This window comes from Protomyctophum parallelum (genome assembly GCF_964188405.1).
Source record: "Protomyctophum parallelum genome assembly, chromosome: 7".
Classification (NCBI taxonomy): domain Eukaryota; kingdom Metazoa; phylum Chordata; class Actinopteri; order Myctophiformes; family Myctophidae; genus Protomyctophum; species Protomyctophum parallelum.
This window is the reverse complement of record NC_139705.1, coordinates 3,151,597-3,172,629: the sequence shown is the minus strand read 5'-3', so window position 1 is coordinate 3,172,629 and position 21,033 is coordinate 3,151,597. Positions and strand designations below refer to the sequence as shown.

The 21,033-nt window shown below is 41.2% G+C and overlaps 1 protein-coding gene and 1 long non-coding RNA gene across 4 annotated transcripts in view; one reads left to right on the top strand and one right to left on the bottom strand.

Annotated features, from left to right (window-relative positions):
* The window catches only part of LOC310862217 (ubiquitin-conjugating enzyme E2 variant 1), a 199,878-nt gene that overhangs the window by 170,373 nt on the left and 8,472 nt on the right, over positions 1 to 21,033 (bottom strand). The window contains exons 2-6 of one of the 3 annotated variants that reach the window (XR_014569540.1): positions 16,510 to 16,629; positions 15,334 to 15,425; positions 13,316 to 13,460; positions 11,754 to 11,966; positions 9,963 to 10,703 (exon numbers count right to left, since the gene is read on the bottom strand). Coding sequence is in view for 2 of the 3 variants with exons in the window: in XM_083769990.1 (XP_083626116.1) it covers positions 11,754 to 11,966; positions 13,316 to 13,460; positions 15,334 to 15,425; positions 16,510 to 16,629 (570 nt within the window). In the remaining variant the exon portion in view is untranslated. Of the gene's footprint in view, positions 1 to 2,596; positions 2,708 to 9,962; positions 10,704 to 11,753; positions 11,967 to 13,315; positions 13,461 to 15,333; positions 15,426 to 16,509; positions 16,630 to 21,033 lie in introns of those variants that run through there. The other 2 variants (XM_083769990.1, XM_083769989.1) reach the window with 2 other exon arrangements.
* LOC310862222 lies at positions 6,942 to 9,970 on the top strand. Its single transcript, XR_014569541.1, has 3 exons — positions 6,942 to 8,574; positions 8,611 to 9,481; positions 9,531 to 9,970. It is a non-coding gene; the product is annotated as an uncharacterized lncRNA (long non-coding RNA).

The following is a 21,033-nucleotide window of genomic DNA, read 5'->3' as shown; positions in this document are numbered from 1 at the left end:
TGGTGTCGGCATCATGTTATGCTTTACCTATTGAAAAATAGCAGATCTACAAGCTCATATCGCGCCACCGAGTGGCGCGATATGAGCTTGTAGGTCTGCTATTTTTAGAAAAATCGAAGAAAGACTGACATTTTTAGAATCTGATCTCAGGTCAGAATGGGTTAATCAGACCAGTGTGTGTCCAGTGGAAACCTCGTATGAATCTGATCTCAGGTCAGAATGGGTTAAGAGGTGCAGTGTCTTGCTCAAGGACACGTAAACATCATCAAGACCGAGAATCATACCAGGATTGGAACCTTTCGATTCTCAAGCGGCCGCTCTACCTCTCTGACCACTGCCGCCCCTCAAAATTATTCAAAATATATGACATATCATTATTATGATATATTAAAGGTTCAGAAAGTGGTATTTTTTGGTTAAAGCAAACAGTTTTACTGTTAAAAGGTTACAGCTCTACATTGTGATAGCAGTGGTGCCACAGGTAGAAAACCCACTAATTTCTTCCCATACATTACCGAAAACTATTTATACAAGTTATTTTAAGCCTGGAACCAAGTCATGCAGGCTCCTGGTGAATCATGGCAAATCATTTGATATTGTGTCAAGATATTTTAAAACTGCAACAGAAAAAAGGGTAAATAATACTATACAATATATTAACTAAAGTTCACAGAACCAAATGTTTATATATTGTGATAGTAATCATTGCAATAGACTTCACTGTTCAGTAACGGTGTTAAATACCTCTATATTGTGATAATACCAATTGCTATAGTGGCTTTCTTTTGCCCAGTAACAGGGGTCTCCTTGTCTCTCCAGCTCTTTAAAAATAAATTAAATTTTTAGGTGGGTTGGCAATTTCATCTACCAGGAAAGAGAACCCCACAAACCAACTTCAAATGTGTTCCATTTACAAATGTGTCTGCTCATTTTATTCATGTTCATTTCACTTGGTTATCCCGTAGGGCCTGGCTGCAATCTCATGATTGGATGGAATTGGTGGGCTTCCTGAAAATATATGTCCATTTAGTGTGTTTGTTTAATAACACTCTCTCCGGGTCTTTAATAAACAGAAAGTATATTTTCAGGTGGGGCTGCACATCTCATTTAATCAGCTGAGAGTAACCATTTATCAGCTTAAATGTTCCGGTTCCAATTTGTCTGCTCACTTAAAATTTCACTTGTTTATCCTGCATCAGTTATCTCTCCTAATTGGATCAAATTGGTATCCCGACCTGTATTTGACTGGAAGACTCCTAATACTGTGAACACTGTAGCAATGATTAAGCGGTATTTAACACTCAATATCTCTCCTAATTGGATCAAATTGGTATCCCGACCTGTATTTGACTGGAAGACTCCTGATACTGAACACTGTAGCAATGATTACCTGCTATTTAACACTTAAAAGGTTCCAGTACCTTTAATTCTACACAGATCATAAATAACCAACAGCCTTGTCACCAACAGCTTTCCCCTCTCGTCCTCATTTCCACAAATTGATGATAAGTCGAGTCAAAGTATGTTGGTAATGACAAGGCTTTTATCTCAATGTGGGGTCCGGTTGGGACACCCAGGGGTCCAAATGGATCCTTACAGGTCTGTAACTCTGAGAGTACATTTTGTACACTGAGTAAAATAAACTCTGAACTGATTTTACAGATTGAGATGAAGACTTGTATCAAATAATGCCCAAGCTGGGGTCCATATGTTCAAAGCTGGTATATAAAGTGCCAGGATTATATAGTTCTAAAATATTGCATCACTCTTGTTGCCACTGCAGTGAAGAACATTGGGTGTCGGTGTGTGATTCATTTAAAACACATTTTTACACACCCTGGTTTAGGACGAGTGTGTCGCCTGCCGAACAGTGGATGGCCCTTGTCAGCGACGTACATTATACAACATATATTCGGCAAGCGACGCCGACAGGATGTTTTTATTATTATAGACGTCACGGGACAGCGATGCTTATGATTTATGCTGATCTACTTCTGCTTCTTCTGGGTCAAAAAGTGACGCACTTTTTTTCAACGCCCCAAAAAATGACGCCAATAAACGCGACCGAACGACCGCGTGCGTTCACGCGTTTTCTAGTTTTAGCGTTCGAAAATTACGTCATTAGTGTCGTGCGACATTTTTTTTGTCGTCGCGAGGGTCGCGTCGTCGTACGGCGAAGTATAAACGCAACAACGCCTACATGCAGCTAGCTAGCTAAAGCTAGCTCGAATGCTAGCACACACACACACGTCGCACACCCCTGGCGTGAACTAGCATTATTTACATTAACATAACATATTAGCAATAGTGCTAATTATTAATTTAATTGCTCATTAAGCGAGCTCTTAACGTCCAAAAAACGACAGGTTTTACGTTACGACTCGGAACAAGAAGCTGCTTCTCTCTTGTGTCTCAACAAGCCACATCCAAACTGTTCGGCATTACGAATACTTTGTTGCATTTTAACACCGCAACGTCGCAACAACGGCTCCCAAAGGAGCCCGTGCTGTGACGGCGTGCAGTTATATCACATTATAATAGCATTTCACTGTGTATTTAACGCGATAACAGTTTATTTATCTCGGTCTTGCTTTACCTGATCCGGCGGCGACCGCCATCTTGTCGCTTAGTGGCGACGTGCGCGCGCACGCCGTTTTATTTTACAATAGAACGCTCGTGGTCGGTGACGCGCGCGGTCGCGTCTCTCTCTTGTGTGAGTGAGCCCTTTCCTAGTGTTCTAGTGTCCTAGTCTGCTGCCTCAGTGCCTCCTCGTCTCCTTAAATCAGGGGGTGGGTGCCGGGTGGGCACTGGGCAACTTTGATCATGAATTGATTGATTGATTGATTGATTGAAATATTTATTAACAGTTTGTAGAATGTACAGTACATTTTAACTGTGAGTGGACGACCCAATTAAGCATTACACTTGTTTACAACAGGGTCCACATTGTTCAATTCATCAAAATGTAGAATGGAGGGGAGGGGGCCACAGCCGCCACAGACAGTGGTGAAAAATTTAAAATTAAAGTATTTATACTTAAAGGACCACATTTAACCACTTTTCAACTTCATATAATTGGTCCTCACTATTAAATGATCATGATAAAATGCCACATTATAATCCTACTCAGTCTGTGTCTCATACTCTCATTAGAGGGCTGTGGGCAGTTCAGCAACGTCACACACATATATTTTTTTAAAACAAGATTAAAAAATATATATTTAGATTTTTATTATCGTGAGAATGATGGCTTCCATTATCGTATTGCAATTTTTCAGGAATAGAAAGCCTGCCGTTTCTATTAGCTTGAATTCCTAATCGATGATGTCACTGGTGGACGGGTTTCTGAACTGCCCACAGCCCTCCCATGAGACACAGACTAGAGGGGAAAAAAAGTAGAAAAGAATTGTGGCATTTTATTATGAACATTAGTGACGACCAATTATATGAAGGTAGGTTGAAAAGTGGTGAAGTGGTCCTTTAATTAAGTAAAAGTATCAATATGCCTCATGTAATGTAGAAAGTAAAAGTTTGGGAATCAAAATGGACTTGCAAGTAAAAGTATGTAAAATGTACTTAAACTTAGTAGAAAGTACTCAATATGCAGAATGTCCTATTTCAGACAAGTTTTCAAATGTTTAAAATTATTTTGAAAATCGCAGATCTTGGGTACTTATCGACCCCCAAAATGATCTGTATTCGACTGTGGACCCCCATTTACTGTTCCTAATTTATGTTAACGACATGACTTCAGCTTGTGACTGCAACTTGTTCCTGTTCGCAGATGACTCAGCACTGCTGGTCTCGGACAGGAACAAACTGCAGGTTGAAAAGACCCTCAGCTCTGAACTCGGTAGAATCTGCACCTGGCTCGCTGATAACAAACTATCCTTACACCTGGGAAAAACTGAATCCATCCTCTTCGGATCAAATAGTAAACTCAGCAAGGCAGATGGCTTCTTGGTTAGAGTGGGTGACAATATTATCACACGAAAAGATGAAATTACCTACCTAGGTTCCATCCTGGAGGCCAATCTTTCCGGTGATAAAATGGCCACCAACGTAATCAAAAAAGTCAATCAAAGAACAAGATTCCTTTACAGGATCTCCTCACTGGTCAGCAAAAACACCTTGAAGACCTTAACAGGAGCCCTCGTACAAGGTTTCTTTGACTATGCATCCACCTCTTGGTACCACAGCACCTCAAAGGCCCTTAAAACAAGGCTCCAGTCCAGACCTCCCAAAACAAACTGGTCAGGCTCCTACTTGGCCTCACCCCCCGAACCCACCTCACCCCTGCCCACTTTGACAGGCTGGGATGGCTTAGGGTCGACGACAGAGTACAGCATCTTGCAATGGGTCTGGTCCACAAGATTCGATACACCACCAAGATACCCATGTACCTGTCTAAATACTTCCTTAATGTAAACGAAGTCCACACCCACAACACCAGAGGGAGTGCAACAAACCATGTACAACCCAGATTCGGCACAAACAAGGGACTAAATTATTTTCGCTCCTATGCCACCAAAATGTGGAACACCCTACCAACAGTCATTAAGACATGTGAATCCCTTGACTCCTTCAAAACCGCTCTCAAAGGGCACCTACGGATGGCTGCAATTCGAAACTGGCCTCTGTAAAATCTGAATCCCCCCACCCCCCCCCCCCATTTTCCCTCACTGTATATTGTATCTTTTCCCTTTTTTGCTTCCCATATGATGAATTCCTGTTCTGTACTTTAGCTACATAGAAATGTCTATTTGTATGTCTCTAAATGTCTGTATGTCTTTAAATGTTTTGATGAATTGAACAATGTGGACCCTGTTGTAAACAAGTGTAATGCTTAATTGGGTCGTCCACTCACAGTTGACAGTCTTTGTATTGAGTTTGTGCTTAAAATGTACTGTAAATTCTACAAACTGTTAATAAATATTTCAATCAATCAATCAATCAATCATCTCAAAAATGTTTTGTGCTAAGGAAAAAAAGTAGTAAAACATTTGGACCCATGGACCCGACTTTGAGAACCACTGCTATAAACCCCATCACTCTCATGTTGCCCATGAGAGTGAGCTAGAGGCTGAGCAGGGGTGCTGGGGTGGACAATTATTCTTTCCAAGGGGCCAAATGAGAAATAGTAAATATTGTGGATGGTCGGGTCAAAAGGCTGAATTCAATTCAGCATACTATTCATTTTATTTCTATATAAAAAGCAGTAAATGGCATTGTTTTGACAAGCTGGTAAGAGAATATGTTAACTTATTTAGGCAATGAAAAAGTGAGGTTGCCTTACAAAAAATGTATTTATTAATTTTACCAGCAAAAATTATAGGAAGTACGATATATTTTCCAAGTGACCTTTCACGGTGCCGGTCAGAGTCAGCCAAAGGGCTGCATTAGAATGGAAATACTGCCCAAAAATCTTGTTCTTTGATTGACTTCATTTTAAGTGAAGGTGGGCTGCATGTTGGCCCTGGGCCCAGTTGCTCATGTATGTACTAAATCCTTCACATCAGTGGATGTAGGGTAGGAATTCTGCAGGATTGGGTCAGAATAATGTGATTTTTAAATGTGTAAAAATAAAAATAAAGAGTGGGCACCTAAACTCTCTCTCTCTCTCTCCATATATATATGTATATATGTATGCGGTTTGGTAAAATATACATAATTTGAAAATGCTACAAAACTATAACAAAATAAAAAGGTGTGATAGTGATGTTCATATAATGCATACTTTACATTATTTCCCATTTCCAAAGCATAGGCTAGACCTAGGTGCCCACAATGTTTATGTGCCCAGTGCCCACTGATTGATTGATTGATTGATTGATTGATTGATTGATTGAAGGTCCGGAGGTGCCCTTTGAGAGCAGTTTTGTCGGAGTCAAGGGATTCCCATCATGTCTTAATGGCTGTTGGTAGGGCGTTCCACATTTCGGTGGCATAGGAGCAAAATTAATTTAGTCCCCGTTTGTGCCGAATCTGGGTTGCACGGTTTGCTGAACTCCCTCTGGTGTTGTGGGTGTGGACTGCGTTGACATTAAGGACGTATTTAGACAGGTACATGGGTATCTTGGTGGTGTAGCGAATCTTGTGGACCAGACCCATTGCAAGATGCTGAACTCCGTCGTCAACCCTAAGCCATTCCAGCCTGTCAAAATGGGCAGGGGTGAGGTGGGTTCGGGGAATGAGGCCAAGACCAGTCTTTTGGGGGGGAGGTCTTGTTTAAAGGGCCTTAGAGGTGCTGTGGTACAATGAGGTGCATGCATAGTCGAAGAAACCTTGTACCATTTCATCACCGGAAATATTTTCCTCCAGGATGGAACCTAGGTATAGGTCATTTCATCTTTGCGTGTGATAATATTGTCATCCACTCTTCTCTAAGACAGTATCCCATGGCTGAGACAGAAGCAAAGAAGCGTGGGTCGTCTCCAAGTTTGAGCTTTGATAGCACTTTAATCAGTGACTGTAGTACAAATATGTTTTGCTTGGGAGTGTGTGGTTCAATAGTGTTAAAGCGGCACTACTGTATATAGCCAAAATTTTCTTTTCATGAATAAAATGTAATTTTGTCATCTGTATGGTAGATGTTAATACAATGCAATTTATATGGGGGTGGTTGTATTTTGACAATGAAACTATGATCTAATCTAAAACACATTTTCCAAACAGAATCTTGGCCGATTATCGTTACTTATTTAGGAAGAATCAATAAACCATCAATAAACCATCAATCTTTTTTTTTTTACACCGTTTACATAATCCTGATTACATGCAGGCAATTAATATCACAAATATTTACAACATAAAATATCAAACATCAAATATAAACAGTCAATTTTGTACATCAAAAATTGTTTTAAAGTTTTGCCTCATGTTCATTTGTAAGACAGACGGGAGTTAGTAAAGAAAAACACATGGATGTTATTGAACCTTTTATTTAGCGTAATTATAAATAGCATTGTATACACATTATAAAGCCTCCCGGATGGAAGACAACAAAAAGGCATCAAGGTATTGTTTTATGACATCTAAAAGTCCTTCCTAACCATTACACATAACCGTTATCATCATACCTAACCACCTTACATAACCATCACCACCGTCATACCAACGACATCCATAACACCTGCCTTACAAATTACATGGCAAGTAATAGGACAATTTAATAAGTCAAATAGTTCCAAAGATTGCTAGCAAGATTAGCAATAAAATGTAGGAATAAGGAGCATATAAGGCAGTAATAAAAGTCTAGGAATGGATCACTGCACAGTATGTACATTACACCAACAATGTTTTTTTATAATTTGCAGACTATAGGCTCTATACATCTGCTTTTATAATTTGCAGACTACAGGCTCTATGCATAACTGTAGTTCCAGGCAAAGAAGCTTGATTTAGAAAGATAAGACTACTAAGTGTGTGGTTAGGTTATTACCTAAAAACTTGAGTATGCGTCCCATTTTATACAACTAGTTCCATTGGGCAACACATCTCTTTTCTTTATGGAGTGTCAATTCAACTGAAGTAAACCCTTTAAATTCACATGTCCCCACCCTTAAAAGAATTTGTCTCGAAGCAAGACAAACTAAAACATCCTCTCTCGATAACCTACTAGTTTGTTGCACTATGGCAAAATATAGGTGCTACAGTACGTCATTTTAATGAATAATGTTAACATTATTACACAGCCCAACAAAAATCAGGGATGGAAAATGAACAACGTAATCTCTTCAGCACAGCAGTAAACAACTCAACGCTCCTTTACATTACAGAGAAGACGTTAAAAGGAAGTATTATGACAAATATCTACACCAACATTACTCCTGAAATAAATGTCAAGTTTTCCTCATTTCCAAACTATTGAAGGTATGTCGTATTACAACTTTCTAACCATTGTCATGTAAAAAGCATTTAGATCAAATTAATTCAGACCTTACATTGCAGCAATTCAACTAACCCAAAGAAAGCATTTTACATAAGCAGGGCATCATAAGGCCATAATGATACAAAAATTAAGTGCTCTCCTCTCCTAAAACAAAACTCACAAATGTTCAAGTGCATTTAACAGATACCAACATTCTTATAAAGTAAAACTGGATAAATGGACAGCAAGAAAGCAATATGCAAGCCTCAAATATTATTGTGCATGAGCTGATCAGCCATTAACATGCATCAATTTAAACTAGCACACATGGCAAACTAACCATCTTTCACAATACTCTACTTTTCTTAGTGCTGGGCAAACTTGCAAAGTAGAACATAAAGGGATTTTTGGTTTGAAAATAAACCCCTTTATGTCATTAATGAGCTAATTTGAATTGAAAACCCAGTAGAAGATCCAACACCCAGGTTCTTTAGTAGAGTTCCATGTTCTTTGAATTTAAAATAACCTTTTGGCCGTTACATCTGGAGAGCATTTTGGTCAAATGAGTGATGTGACCAAACAGAATAGGGCATAGCAGTGGCTTGTTTTTAAAGTGTAGTTTTGGGGGTTTCTTTTAGACAGGAACAGGGGAAATGATAAAAAAATACTCCCTCCAAGATGTTTTTGAAAATAGAAGATCTATAGCTGATGTATATAGGTTAAAAGTGGTTTTGTTGTAGGCCGCTTCTTTTGGACTAGTTTTCGTAAACCTAGGTTGCTCATTTCTTTCGCAAAATCTAGCAACACCAACTAGCCCCATTGTACTACAGAGTATAAATTCAACTTAAGGAAAGTCGGTGAGTGAATATTTTTGCTATTTCTGCTAAACAAGCCAACATGCCCAGCTGTGTGCATGCATTACATGCTGCTAAGCCCATATAAATGACATTTTTAAAAACGTTGTCATGCAATTGTTTGCATGCTAATATTTGCGTCCTTTGCAAATCAAGCAGTACAGAGAAAAAGGCGCGACGGGCCGACGGCTAATCCAACTTTAACTTCTGATATAAGACATATTGTTGAGGGCATTATATTACATTTACGAATTAATGACTAAAGCATGAAATAACTTTTAACGTTATGCATCTTTAGTTCTCGATTAAATTACTACTCTTTACTTACTACCAGCCCTCATGAATAACAAGTACACTTGTCAAGGCATTAATGTTGCACTTTGGCAATATTACTCAATGTGCTAAAAACGTAATCCTAAACTTTACAAAAAAGCGGTGTGTAAATGGCACGTAGCAGATATGATTCATATCGACACAAATCCTAGTTACCGGTAGTTAGCAATGACATCCACAAGAACATTACAAAAGTGTGCTGCTAATGCAAACAAACAAGCAAACAAGAGATAACACACAATTACTGCATCTGTGGTACGTAAGGCTGCTGCTGCGACAATAAACACAAACCACCCGTTTACCCAGTAGAGCAGTGGTTCTCAAAGTGGGGTCAGTCCGGGGACCCCACAGGGGTCCTTGAGTGGGTTCCAGGGGGTCCCCAGCTAAATAATTAGGAACCAAATGGATGCTTTTACACTGTAAAGTTTACAGATATGCAACTCTGAAGAATGGAACCAAATTGACCTGTGAAGAGGGTTATGTGTGGCGTCCTTGAAATGTTAATGTTTTTTGAGAAACTATGCAGTAGCGTGATGGCCAAACCACAGTGCTATACACAATAATCTGAGGGCTAAACCAATTAGCCTACATCACCAAAACATACAAATTACAAGTAGATATTATTTGGCCAAAATCTTTCTATAAGCCGTCTGTCAAAATATAGTTTATTTATTTATTTTCTTATTTTTCTGTAGATAAAATGCAAAGAAGCCAGATGCGAGAAACAACTTGCCCTGAATATTATTTTGTCCAAGCATTTAGTTAACATTGAAAATAGTACAAAATAAAACCCGTTATGAAACTCTAAAATTGCAATTTTCTCATAAATGTATGCAACCGTCATTTAACCAGGAAAACCTGATTGAGGTTTCAAGACCTCATTTTCAAGTGAGACCTGGCTTAACTAAGACAAGGCTTAACTATTCTGAATTAAGATATTCAGAATGATCGGCCGAGCCCTAAGTACTTTAATCCACACTTCTTTTTGTCATGTATAAATGTATTCGTTTATTAAGCCAGCAGTTACTGGCAAAGATTAATAGGCGCATTGTCATTGTCTCTGAAAAATATGTAACTTTATTTGGCTTTGGAGAAAATAAACGCAGCAAAGCAAGTGAGTTTTTTTCTTGTCTTTTTCAAGTAAATTTGTTGCACCGTTTGCGGTTTTCCAAAAAAATATTTAAAATCTCTTCTCCAATTAGCAGTGGTGTCGGTCTGTCTGTCTGTCCACACATTCTGACAGCGGTGAGTTCTGTTAAGGTTACAACAAAGTATCGGAACTCGACGTCAAGGGAATTTGAAGAGATTCTGCCATTTAAAACGAAGATCTCCGCTTGTTTGCCATGAACAATTCCCATCAAGTACTCTTCAAAAGAAAAAGCAGAGAACGTGTGCTGCTTGCTGCGGGACGTAAAAAGCTTTGGCAACGTGTTGGATAAAGTTTGTCTGCCTGTTAAGATTAGCGAGCAGACAGAAGAGAGACAGTAGTAGTGTGAGGTACTGCTGAAGGCCTTGCGGGGAGGGTTACTTGACCTTCTGAGCCCAGTTCAGGTCATCGGAGCGGGGCTTCTCTCCGGTCACACTCTGGATCAGGTCCTCCACGCTCCGCCAGAAGCCCAGCCTCTCCAGGGGGTAGTTCAGCCAACCTGGCAACACAACAGTCAACGAGATCAGCTCAAGTGAAGTCGCGTCTAATTTTCTACACCAGCTCCTTATTGGTCCCACTGCAGTAATAGTGTGTTAGTCTGATTCTGCAAATGCCTTCTGAAAACAGTACGGTAGTTCTTAAACTTTTTCGTAAATGAAAAAATTATTGATTTTCAAAACAATTCTTTAAATAGAACTTCGACAAGTTCAAAATGCGTGGCCAAATACATATCATTTTGGGGGTCCTTGACCTGAATTTTTTTACGCTCCAGCTAAACTCTTATAGCAACATACATTTTTCACAAAAATGTAGAATCGGCGTCAGGTCATAATGTGTCAATAATGTATATAACCTGTAGTGATGCAGAAGCAGGTCTCATGTTGTGTTAACCCATTTTAGGCATGATGTCGAACTTAAAAAATGTCTTCTAAATTCTGACAGTTTTCTGAAATACCCATGTTTCTGTATCAGTGGTGCTCAATATTTCATGTCAAGGACCCCCAGAATTATGTGTATTTGGGCGCCAACCCCCATCTGAAAATATGTTGTTCCAGAGACCCCCCCAGAAGCAAAGATTTTAGTTAAAAACGTTTGCTCAGAAAGAATATATCCAAAGATTTGCGCCACATTTTCATGATAAAAATAAATAAATAGCAGACCTACAAGCTCGTAGAGCGGCACTCGGTGCAGAGCTTGTAGATCTGCTATTTTATAGTATAACAATAGCTTAAAGCACCAAAAGGGGGTTCCCGCCCCCAAAATGGGTTTAACCCATTCTGACCGGGCACCCATTTTGGTGTCGGCATCATGTTATGCTTTAGCTATTGAAAAATAGCAGATCTACAAGCTCATATCGCGCCACCGAGTGGCGCAATACGAGCTTGTAGGTCTGCTATTTTTTTTGAAAAATCGAAGAACGACTGACATTTTTTTTAATCTGATCTCAGGTCAGAATGGGTTGATCAGACCCAGTGTGTGTCCAGTGGAAACCTCGTGTGAATCTGATCTCAGGTCAGAATGGGTTTAATAACAATAATGACATGTAAACCTGTAGTGATGCAGAAGTAGGTCTCATGCGGGGACACGTGGTGGACACGGTGGTGCTTGCGAGGCAGGATGACGTGAAGGTCCTGGAGCAGGACCACCCAGCGAGGCAGCCCGGAGTAGGTGTGCGACCACTTGTGGATCTGGTTGGTCAGCGTCACGAAGATGGCCACGGCGAACAGGTAGCAGTACCACGGGTAGTTGCGGTAGACCTCCGCTAAAAAATAAAAAATAAATAGAGACAAGGAGATGAGTGGTTGGGGGGAGGGGGGGAAGAGCATAAGACTGTAAAAGAAAATATGGACAAAGCGTTCGCCGGGTCTGATATGGACGTAAGATGAAGCCAGTCAGTCCTTGTATTGTAAAATCGGCTGGACCAGCTGGCCCATTGGCTGGCCCAGACAACGAGGTGTGACTCCCCCCCCCCCCCCCCCCCCTTCTTCTTAGTTGGTTTTTATTTTGACTCGAACGGGGGGTGGCTCCCGTTCATAGACTGTAACGGTAGCCACGCCCCTCAGAACATACGCGACTTTATTGTCATTCTTTTAATAAATGGGACCATAATTTTCCAAAAAGAATATTATGACATGAGAAATGAGACTTTAAACTAGTGACTGGAAGCAGAAAGTATTCATGACCATGTTTATTAAGGTAATACAGTCTAGGTGAAGTTGGGCCCAAATACATGGGCCTCTATGGGGATATGGGGGTTTTTTTTGCGCCCAATGACAGCGCCACAACAGGCCATTATATGAACTTTCAGGATGTCCCGATTTCCTTAGTGGCTTCACAAAATATCTGTCTGACTGCCCCCCCTGGGGAAGAGTGATTGTTTTTAGTTAAATATTTATTGTGTTTTTCTGTATTATAAAGGATTTCACAAACTTGCTTAACTCATTTTTGGCAGCCTGAGCCTTTTGGCTAAAACTTGTCTAACTCGTTAGACTCGTTGAATCCTGCAAAGCTATATTATAAAGCTATAAAGCGGCATTATCTTTATACAATACACTATTGTAATTTTTTTTAAATACTCAGCAAACCTATTGATATGAGGGGCTGTGTGCACACCGCAAGGAACATGTTTTTTGAGCTGCCAAAATGAATAAGACTTTTAAAAACACATGATCCCGAGCGTCTGTTCAGAGTGGCCAACATTTCGAAACAGCAGATTTTCTTGTAAATCGGCTACGGAGATATTGAGTTCAGAGCTGAAACAGGACGGCCTAGTACAGAGCCCGGCGGCAGGGCCGTGTTTATACATAGGCAAGATAGGCAAATGGTTTTGTGTGACTCTGTACTATGACCAAAGTAGGGTGTTATTTTACCAAAAAAAAAGTTAAAACACACAAAATGTTTAACCCATTCTGACCTGAGATCAGATTCATACGAGTTTTCCACTGGACACACACTGGTCTGATTAACCCATTCTGACCTGAGATCAGATTCAAAAAATGTCAGTCGTTCTTCGATTTTTCAAAAAATAGCAGACCTACAAGCTCGTATCGCGCCACTCGGTGGCGCGATATGAGCTTGTAGGTCTGCTATTTTTCAATTGCCGTCTCTCACCGGGGGAGAGGACCAGGAAGTTGAAGGCCATGCTTGCCAGAGGCACGATGGTCAACATGCAGTTGTCGCCGTTGGTCTCGATGAAGTCGTGGCGAGTGATGGCCGTGGGGTCGATGTGATGCTCCCTGAAGGGTCTGATGAAGGCCTGCATGCATGCATGGGGAACACGTTGCCCGTTAACGCCTTAAGACCTGAGGCACATTCTACAAATGCCTTCTGAGTCAGTGGCGAGAAAAAAGTATTTGGCAAGTAAATCTCAGACCCAGTCTTAAAATGTGATTTGTGAAACAAGAGTGAAAGGAGTCCCCCCCCCATAGTCACGAGTGCCGTGTTTCATAAACGATTAGCATAATATCATATGTACAACTAGAAATGTCGCAATTTTGGAAAAATTGATAAGTGTGGTTGCCGCGATCGATTATTTAGGCCCCTCCGACAAATTTTGCCTCCCAAAAAACATTTTTCTGCAACAAACGGTTACACTTTTTGCATTTGCGGTGCCCCCTATGGGTGAAAATATAATTGCTTTTTGCTCTTAGTTGAGTAAACCATCCGCGACATCTGATTCAAATTCGGGGTGGATTGGACCTTTGGTTCATGATTTGTGGCATTTTTTGTAAAATAGGCCCCTCCCACTAACTTCGGAAGCCGATTACGGCCGAACAATACGCACTATCAAAATTTGGCCGGTGGTGATTTAAACGGATAGGTCCGGAGATTATGTGTACCAATTCTTGAAAGATTTGGACAAAATCATGACCCAAGGAATCCATGGAAAAATACATATAGATTTTACAACTTACGGTTCAAGAGTTATAGGAAAAAGCATAAAGTGGGCTGTTATAGCGCCACCATGAGGCCGACTGATGTAATTCATTTTCAATTAATTTTCATAATTATTATGAACCTCGCCCCCAAGTCTTCTAAATATGGCGCTCGGCTTATGGTCCCCGAGGGAAACAAATACTTAAATTTGAACCTTAATAATTAGTCTTCGATCTTCCCATTGTAAGTCTATGGAGAACTAATTAATTAATATCAATTAAACTATACAACGGATCTCTTAGCAAAATACAAGCACACGATTCCCTCGAGTGTGTGCGCAGCAAAAACTGTGGGAGGAGTAGTGCGGCAAAGCTTATTTACAATAACAATAGTCTGGTTGCAACCACACTAATTATGATATTTGTAGTATTTTAGATTATTACTATTTCCGGTGTATGAAACGCTACCATAGAAGACATGCTGACTTTGATGGGACTCCAAATGACAGAAGTCAGTCAGAGTGACTATAGGAACTTTAATCAATGGACACATTGGCTCTATTCTACAAATGGTTTCAGTGGCGTGCACAGACATTTAGAGGGGCAGGTGCTCAAATGAAAAAAAAAGGGCACCTTGTGCAGCGCGTGGAACCGGCTGGTTGCCGTAACCCATTTTGGGGCGGTAACCCATTTTGGTGCTAGCATTATGGTATGCTTTAGCTATTGAAAAATAGCAGATCTACAAGCTCATAGCGCGCCACCGAGTGGCGCGCCACGAGCTTGTAGGTCTGCTATTTTCTTTTAATCGAAGAACCACTGACTTAGAGCCGATTCATACTCCTATTTTACCGCTGTTTCTGCACTGTAGTGCCGAAATGATTTCGGCTCGTCAGAAATTTTCAGTAGCACCGAAGAGCCGACTTTAGGACGGTACCTGCCCCCCCGAACCTCAAATGACGTCAAATTGTAGGCTCTACAGCGCCGAACCGACTTTTATTCGGCACTAGAATAGGAGTATGAATCGGCCCATAGAAACATAGCTTTAGATTGTGGGGGCCTAAATAATATAGTAGAAGCGTTTTTAACTTTTTATCAAGAATTGATCAATGTCACCATGGTCCACAATTTTTTTTTTTTTTAAGAGAACATTGCCAAAAGGGAAGGGGGTGCTCTAGCACCCCCTAGTGTCTTATCTGTGCACGCCACTGCATGGTTTCCAGTCAAATAGGTGAGTGGTTTTGTGTTTGCGTGTACCTTCCCAAACACTGGCAGGTCCACAGAGCCCCACGAATCGGCCCCCCAGTGCACCAGGCCCGACAGGAAGTCTGCCGTGAGGATTCCCGTCACTGGAAGAGACATAACGAAACACAAACAGGATGTTATTATAGAATGAAATGGGCCACGACGAATACATTATTGGCAATCAATGATTGAATTCATCCTCGGCAATGAACATCGGGGAAATATAGGCCTAAATAAATATAAGTGACGAGTGCTTGACCCACTGTTTGGGGAAACAACGAAGTACATTCACACTCGGGTTCACGCTTCCGTTTGATTAAAACTGTTCCCGATTGCCTGGTCCCCCACACTGGCCATGATTCACATTGGCCTTGATTCTTCCGTACGCGGGTACACTATATTCAACTTTGACATTGCATCGATCCGTACCCGAGTACACTTCAATCGGCCCTGAGACTACCTTGAGGCAGCGGTTTGCCAAACGGTTTGCGGAGCGGTCTTGATATCGGAAGGTCGCTATAGTTCGTATCTCCGGACCGGCACGTTAAAATTGCCCTTGGACAAGGCATTGAACGTCCTCTACCATGAAATGTTCTATGAGCAGGGCATGGCTGTAAACAAGTTCTTGAGCTTAGTCCAGGTACCCTGGGTAAACATAGTACCTTTCCTTTCCTTATCTCCATGTGGTCCCTGGGAATGGTCGGGTGATCCACTCCGAGGAACGGTACGCAACATTCACACTACCACACTACCATCTGCCAAGTGGTCCCGAGTGCGCACTCGGGATCATACTGTAGTGTGAATTTGTACACAATGTACTTTACTTGCAATGAAGTAAAATATGTAGGTGCTTGAACTGCACTGGAGTCATTTCCATTTTTCAATACTTTTACTTCTACTCCACTACATCTCAGAGGCAAATATTGTACTCGACAAAAGACATTTGAAAACCTTTTGAAATTATTTGAAAGAGTTACCAATTACTTTCTAGATTTTGATTTACATTTGGTACTCCAAGTAGATTTTGATGCCGATACTTTTGTACTTTTACTCAAGTATATTTTGAATAGCAGACTTCCACTTGTATCAAGCAGAGTATATCTAGCATACATTTGCATTATTGATGCTTTATCATAAAAATTAAAAAAATAAAGTAGATTTTCCACCAGCGGTGTCGCGTGTACTCACCGATGGCCAGCAGGATGCTGGTCACGTGACCCAGGTGGAAGTTGGCGAGGAGGTGGATGAAGTTGAATGCCATGAGAGAGAAACACAGGAGCACACTGATCCACTCCTGACAGCGTTTACCTTCAAAGAACATACCAGATGAAAAGACATGCCATGGATTAAACTTAAGGCAAAGCTAAATAGAATCTCACAACTGAAACTTTGTGTGTCAGGCCTAATGCCCTAATCTGCGATTTGTGAAACGCAGAAAGGAGACCCCCCCCCCCCACACACTAGTACTGTGTTTCATAAACAAGCTAAATATGTAAAAAAGTAAAAGCCAGTTGAAGAAAGCACAGAATAGATTAAAACTTTGACCTATCTTATAGTTTCCTATTCTAGTGCATTTTGACCACCTCAAATACTCAAATAACTAATAACCAAAAATAGGCTATCTACAATGATTTTTCTATTCCTTGCGGCTGTTCCCTTCAGGGGTCGCGACAGCCAATCATCTGCCTCCATCTCACCCTGTCCTCTGCCTCCTCTTCTCTCACACCAACTTACTTCATGTCCTCTTTCACTACATTCATAAATCTCCTCTTTATTTGGCCTCCTGCCTGGCAGCTCCAACTTCCAAGTAACCTCAGCATCCTTTTACTGATAATACTCGCTATCCTTCTCTGTAGTGTACATGTCAATACCAATCTCAGTCCAGCCTCTCTGGCTTTATCTCCAAAAGATCTAACATGCGCTGTCCCTTGGATGCACTTGTTCTTAATCCTATCCGTCTTTGTTAAGGCTCATACATACTCCAGTTTTTGGTGATAGGTTATCACCGCAGTGTAGTTTTTAAAGGGTTGGAAAACTACACCATTACGTCAGTCGCGGTGATGATCAGCTATATCACCGCGGACACAGACCCATCTCTCTGTTTTTACTATCAGACAAGTCTTTTCACTCTGGAGCTATCACCCCCCATTCACTGATTGGTCTAGAAGTTGGGTAAACCACGGGGAGGCGGGGTCAATCCTTAAGGACATCACCGCGAGTATGATGGCCTCAACTCTTATCACCGTTTTAGGTGATAAGCTATCACCTAAAACGGTGATAACCTATCACCAAAAACTGGAGTATGTATGAGCCCAGAGACTCCCAGAGACGGTAACATTTTAGTCTCTGGCCATGCCAGACTAATTATCGCCTAATTATCGGGTGTAGTCACCAGGACTTATTTGTGCTATTGTGCTATCCAGCTATTGTGCTATCCAAACTTTCTATGCATTCTCAAAGTGTTCCAGGGTTTTTCAAACATTCTATGCATTCTCAAAGTGTTCCAGGGTTCTCGCACTAAGCAATGTTGTCTCTCTCTCAGTTTGCTTATGAAAATAGACGATGTATTGTTCAGAATATGAGTCCAGTCACTTGGATTACATCACTGGGCCAAGGTCTACAGCAAGCCTGCAGCACCTGATCATGACATAACACTGGCCACTCCAAAAGTCAACAAGGCATTATCAGTTTCTCATGTAGAGCTTATCACCCAGCCCCAAGTCTATTAGGGATGGGTCCGATTAATCGATTATCGTTGATAGGACCCGAAATCGATTATGAAAATTAATTTTTTTTTTTTTTTTTTTTAATGAAAATCTGTTGGAAAGGCAATATTGTCATCCAAACAGGACAGGGCTATAGGCCTACCAAAGTGTGCCTGGGATGTGTCTGTGTAACTGCATGAGAGGAGTGTGAGTGGAGATTGATTCCAATCAATATACAGGTTTGGAGGATTTAGCAGGTGTTGGGAATTTACCTAATCAGGTTTGAAAGCAGTTTTGGCTGCAGTACCACAATGTCCTGAGGTGGTGGGGGTGCTGATATGCAGATTATTTAATATTTGAGTCATTATAATACTGATGCTAGATAAAACCAGGCTTGTTTCCATTCCATGCCAGCTTGGAAAATCAACAATGGTGGACAATACATTGTAAACAAAGTGGAAATGCAAATTTGGAACTGAAGACTGAAGAAGAGGAGGAATTTTACAAAGTAGACATTGATGACATCACGATGAGGACAAAATCAGTTGAGCTTTAATTTCCATTAAAGCACCTATATGATATGAAAGCCTGATTGTTCAAAATTGGTTATTTGTGGGGATAGAAAACACATATGGGAGCCCCAAAAACACACAAACAATTGAAAAAGTAGAATTTCATGTTATAGGTCCTTTAAGAGCGGTTTAAGTCAAGGACTTTGATGTTGATGTCGTCTGTTTAAAGCCACAGTAGTTGGCTCCAGGTGCCACATTTTGAATGTAGTATAGTTCAGCAACTACAGACTAAAGACAATAAATATTTTCATTGAAATGACTGGAATCGTTTCACATTTGAGCAAGAATCATACAGCACACTTCGGTGTGGAGGATTTATTTACAAGCGGCGGTTACAAACATATTGCAACTTCACAACAAAAACTCACTATGAATAGTGGGCCGGACCAATCTCCCCAGGGATTTTTCTTTTCCTGATTTGACTGGTTTACACTTTACAGGCTAGCACTAAAAGGCAGCCGGACCTGTTAATATAATGCTGCCTGTCTAGTTCTTACAACAACAAAACAGGAGCTTGAAATGCAAAAGCTGTGACCCACATTCTGTCAGAAGCATACGCCGTATTCCTGGAGAGCGGCGTCGCCATCTTACCTCGGGGCAGCATACCATTGTGACTATAGTATGGGGCATGTACTTTTAAATAACCATAAATTGCCCAATTTCCAACCGATTTTCAAACGGTTTGGTTTGTTACTTATAAACGTCAGAGACGTCCGCACTCCACATACGTATATGCTTTTATACGACGTTCATATAAAAATCACACCCGTGTGAACCGAGTGGTGCAACTCCCCTCTCTCTCTCTCTCTCTCTTTAGCAGGCAACAGTTCAGCACTGTCTCTCTCTCTCTCCTTTTCTGGCACAACAGCGCCCCTACTCGTACTGGTGCTCATAGAACATACTGTATTGTATGTACCGAAGTAAGATGGGTGAACTACGTCAGAGATTCTGCCTTGAGCCATCTAATATCTATGGATATACCTGCCAGACGAGTAGGATACAAAGGCTGAAACTTGAAAGGCATTCATTTACATTCCAATGGGTTTACAGTATGCAAAAACGCTTACTGTCCCAACAATATCAAAAGTTACAATAGGAGGCAGGGCGTTTAGGTCCCAGGCACCTCAGCTGTGGAACCTTCTCCCGGCTTCGGTCCGTGGGGCTGACACGCTCTGCACATTCAAGACTAGGTTGAAAACCTTTCTCTAAGACAAAGCCTATAGCTATAGACTTGTCTCCAGTACTCGCTCACCCGACAAAGTCATAAGGGTGAGAACTGAGTAAGGGGAACCTCCTGCCAAAACCTGCACCTGTGCTGTGTGTCTGCTAAATACCATTCAGTATTTTAGCTGTGACGTGAGCGCCCCCTCCTGAGATACTTCCGGGTCCTACTTTTGTGTCGCTTTTGTGTCCCCATGGAGTTATACTGTGACGCTCCGTCGGACTAAATCTGAGACGAAAACAACCACAAAAGTCTAATTTTACCGCTTTCCTCGCAACAACAAAGCTGCGCTGCTCTCCCAAATCTGACAGTGACAGGCCGTCTGTCCCACATGGAATACTATCGCCATTTTATTTTATTGTGTAAAATAAATCCTCATAATGCAAACTAGATTCAACATACTCAAGCATGCACACATTCTAAATATACCCCAGAAATATTTTACCGATCAAATGGACTGTTGCCACCTTCAATAATAATGATAATAATAGTCTTTATTGTCTCCACATCATATATTTTTGTTGTCATGGACACTTGTACAAAACATTAATAATTCCACTCGAGTTGGAAGCATTAAGACCCATTTTAACCCTCAATGGCTTCCTTTCTGAAAAATAACGTCACTGTAAAAAGATTCACGCGTTTAGATATTCAATTTACAATGAGATGCGGACGGGAGCTGGTGCCACTTGGACCCGGACGTAACGTAGCACTACAAAATGACGTCGGACTTAAATACTGAATAGTCGTACATTGTTTGTGTGGGTTTGTCTCCCAGCAGTGCTTGTAATATACACTATATAGGCTCCAGTAAGGCCTGCCACTAACCCAACATCCGGGGAATCCCGGATGTTGGGTAAGCCTGCCTGCCTGCCTGGGTATGAGCATGAAAACAGCATGGTTGTTTTTCACACCTGTGCGCAACCTAACACACACACACGCACATATTAACTGTATATATGATGATTTCGGGTGTGCCAGTACAGTACAGTACAGTACAGTAGAGAGGGTACAGTAGAGGGACCGGCACACAGTAACTCAAGGGGCCCGGCCCCTTGGGCACGTTCCTGGGGGTCTGTCAATTGTGACAGGCCTACAGTACAATGACGTTTTAAAGTAAACAGGACAGTTCCAGCAAAGCCGCATGTCAGGTATGTGTTGACTATTGTATATAAACAATAGTCAGAAGGACTAGGGGTTGGCGAAAGGGCCT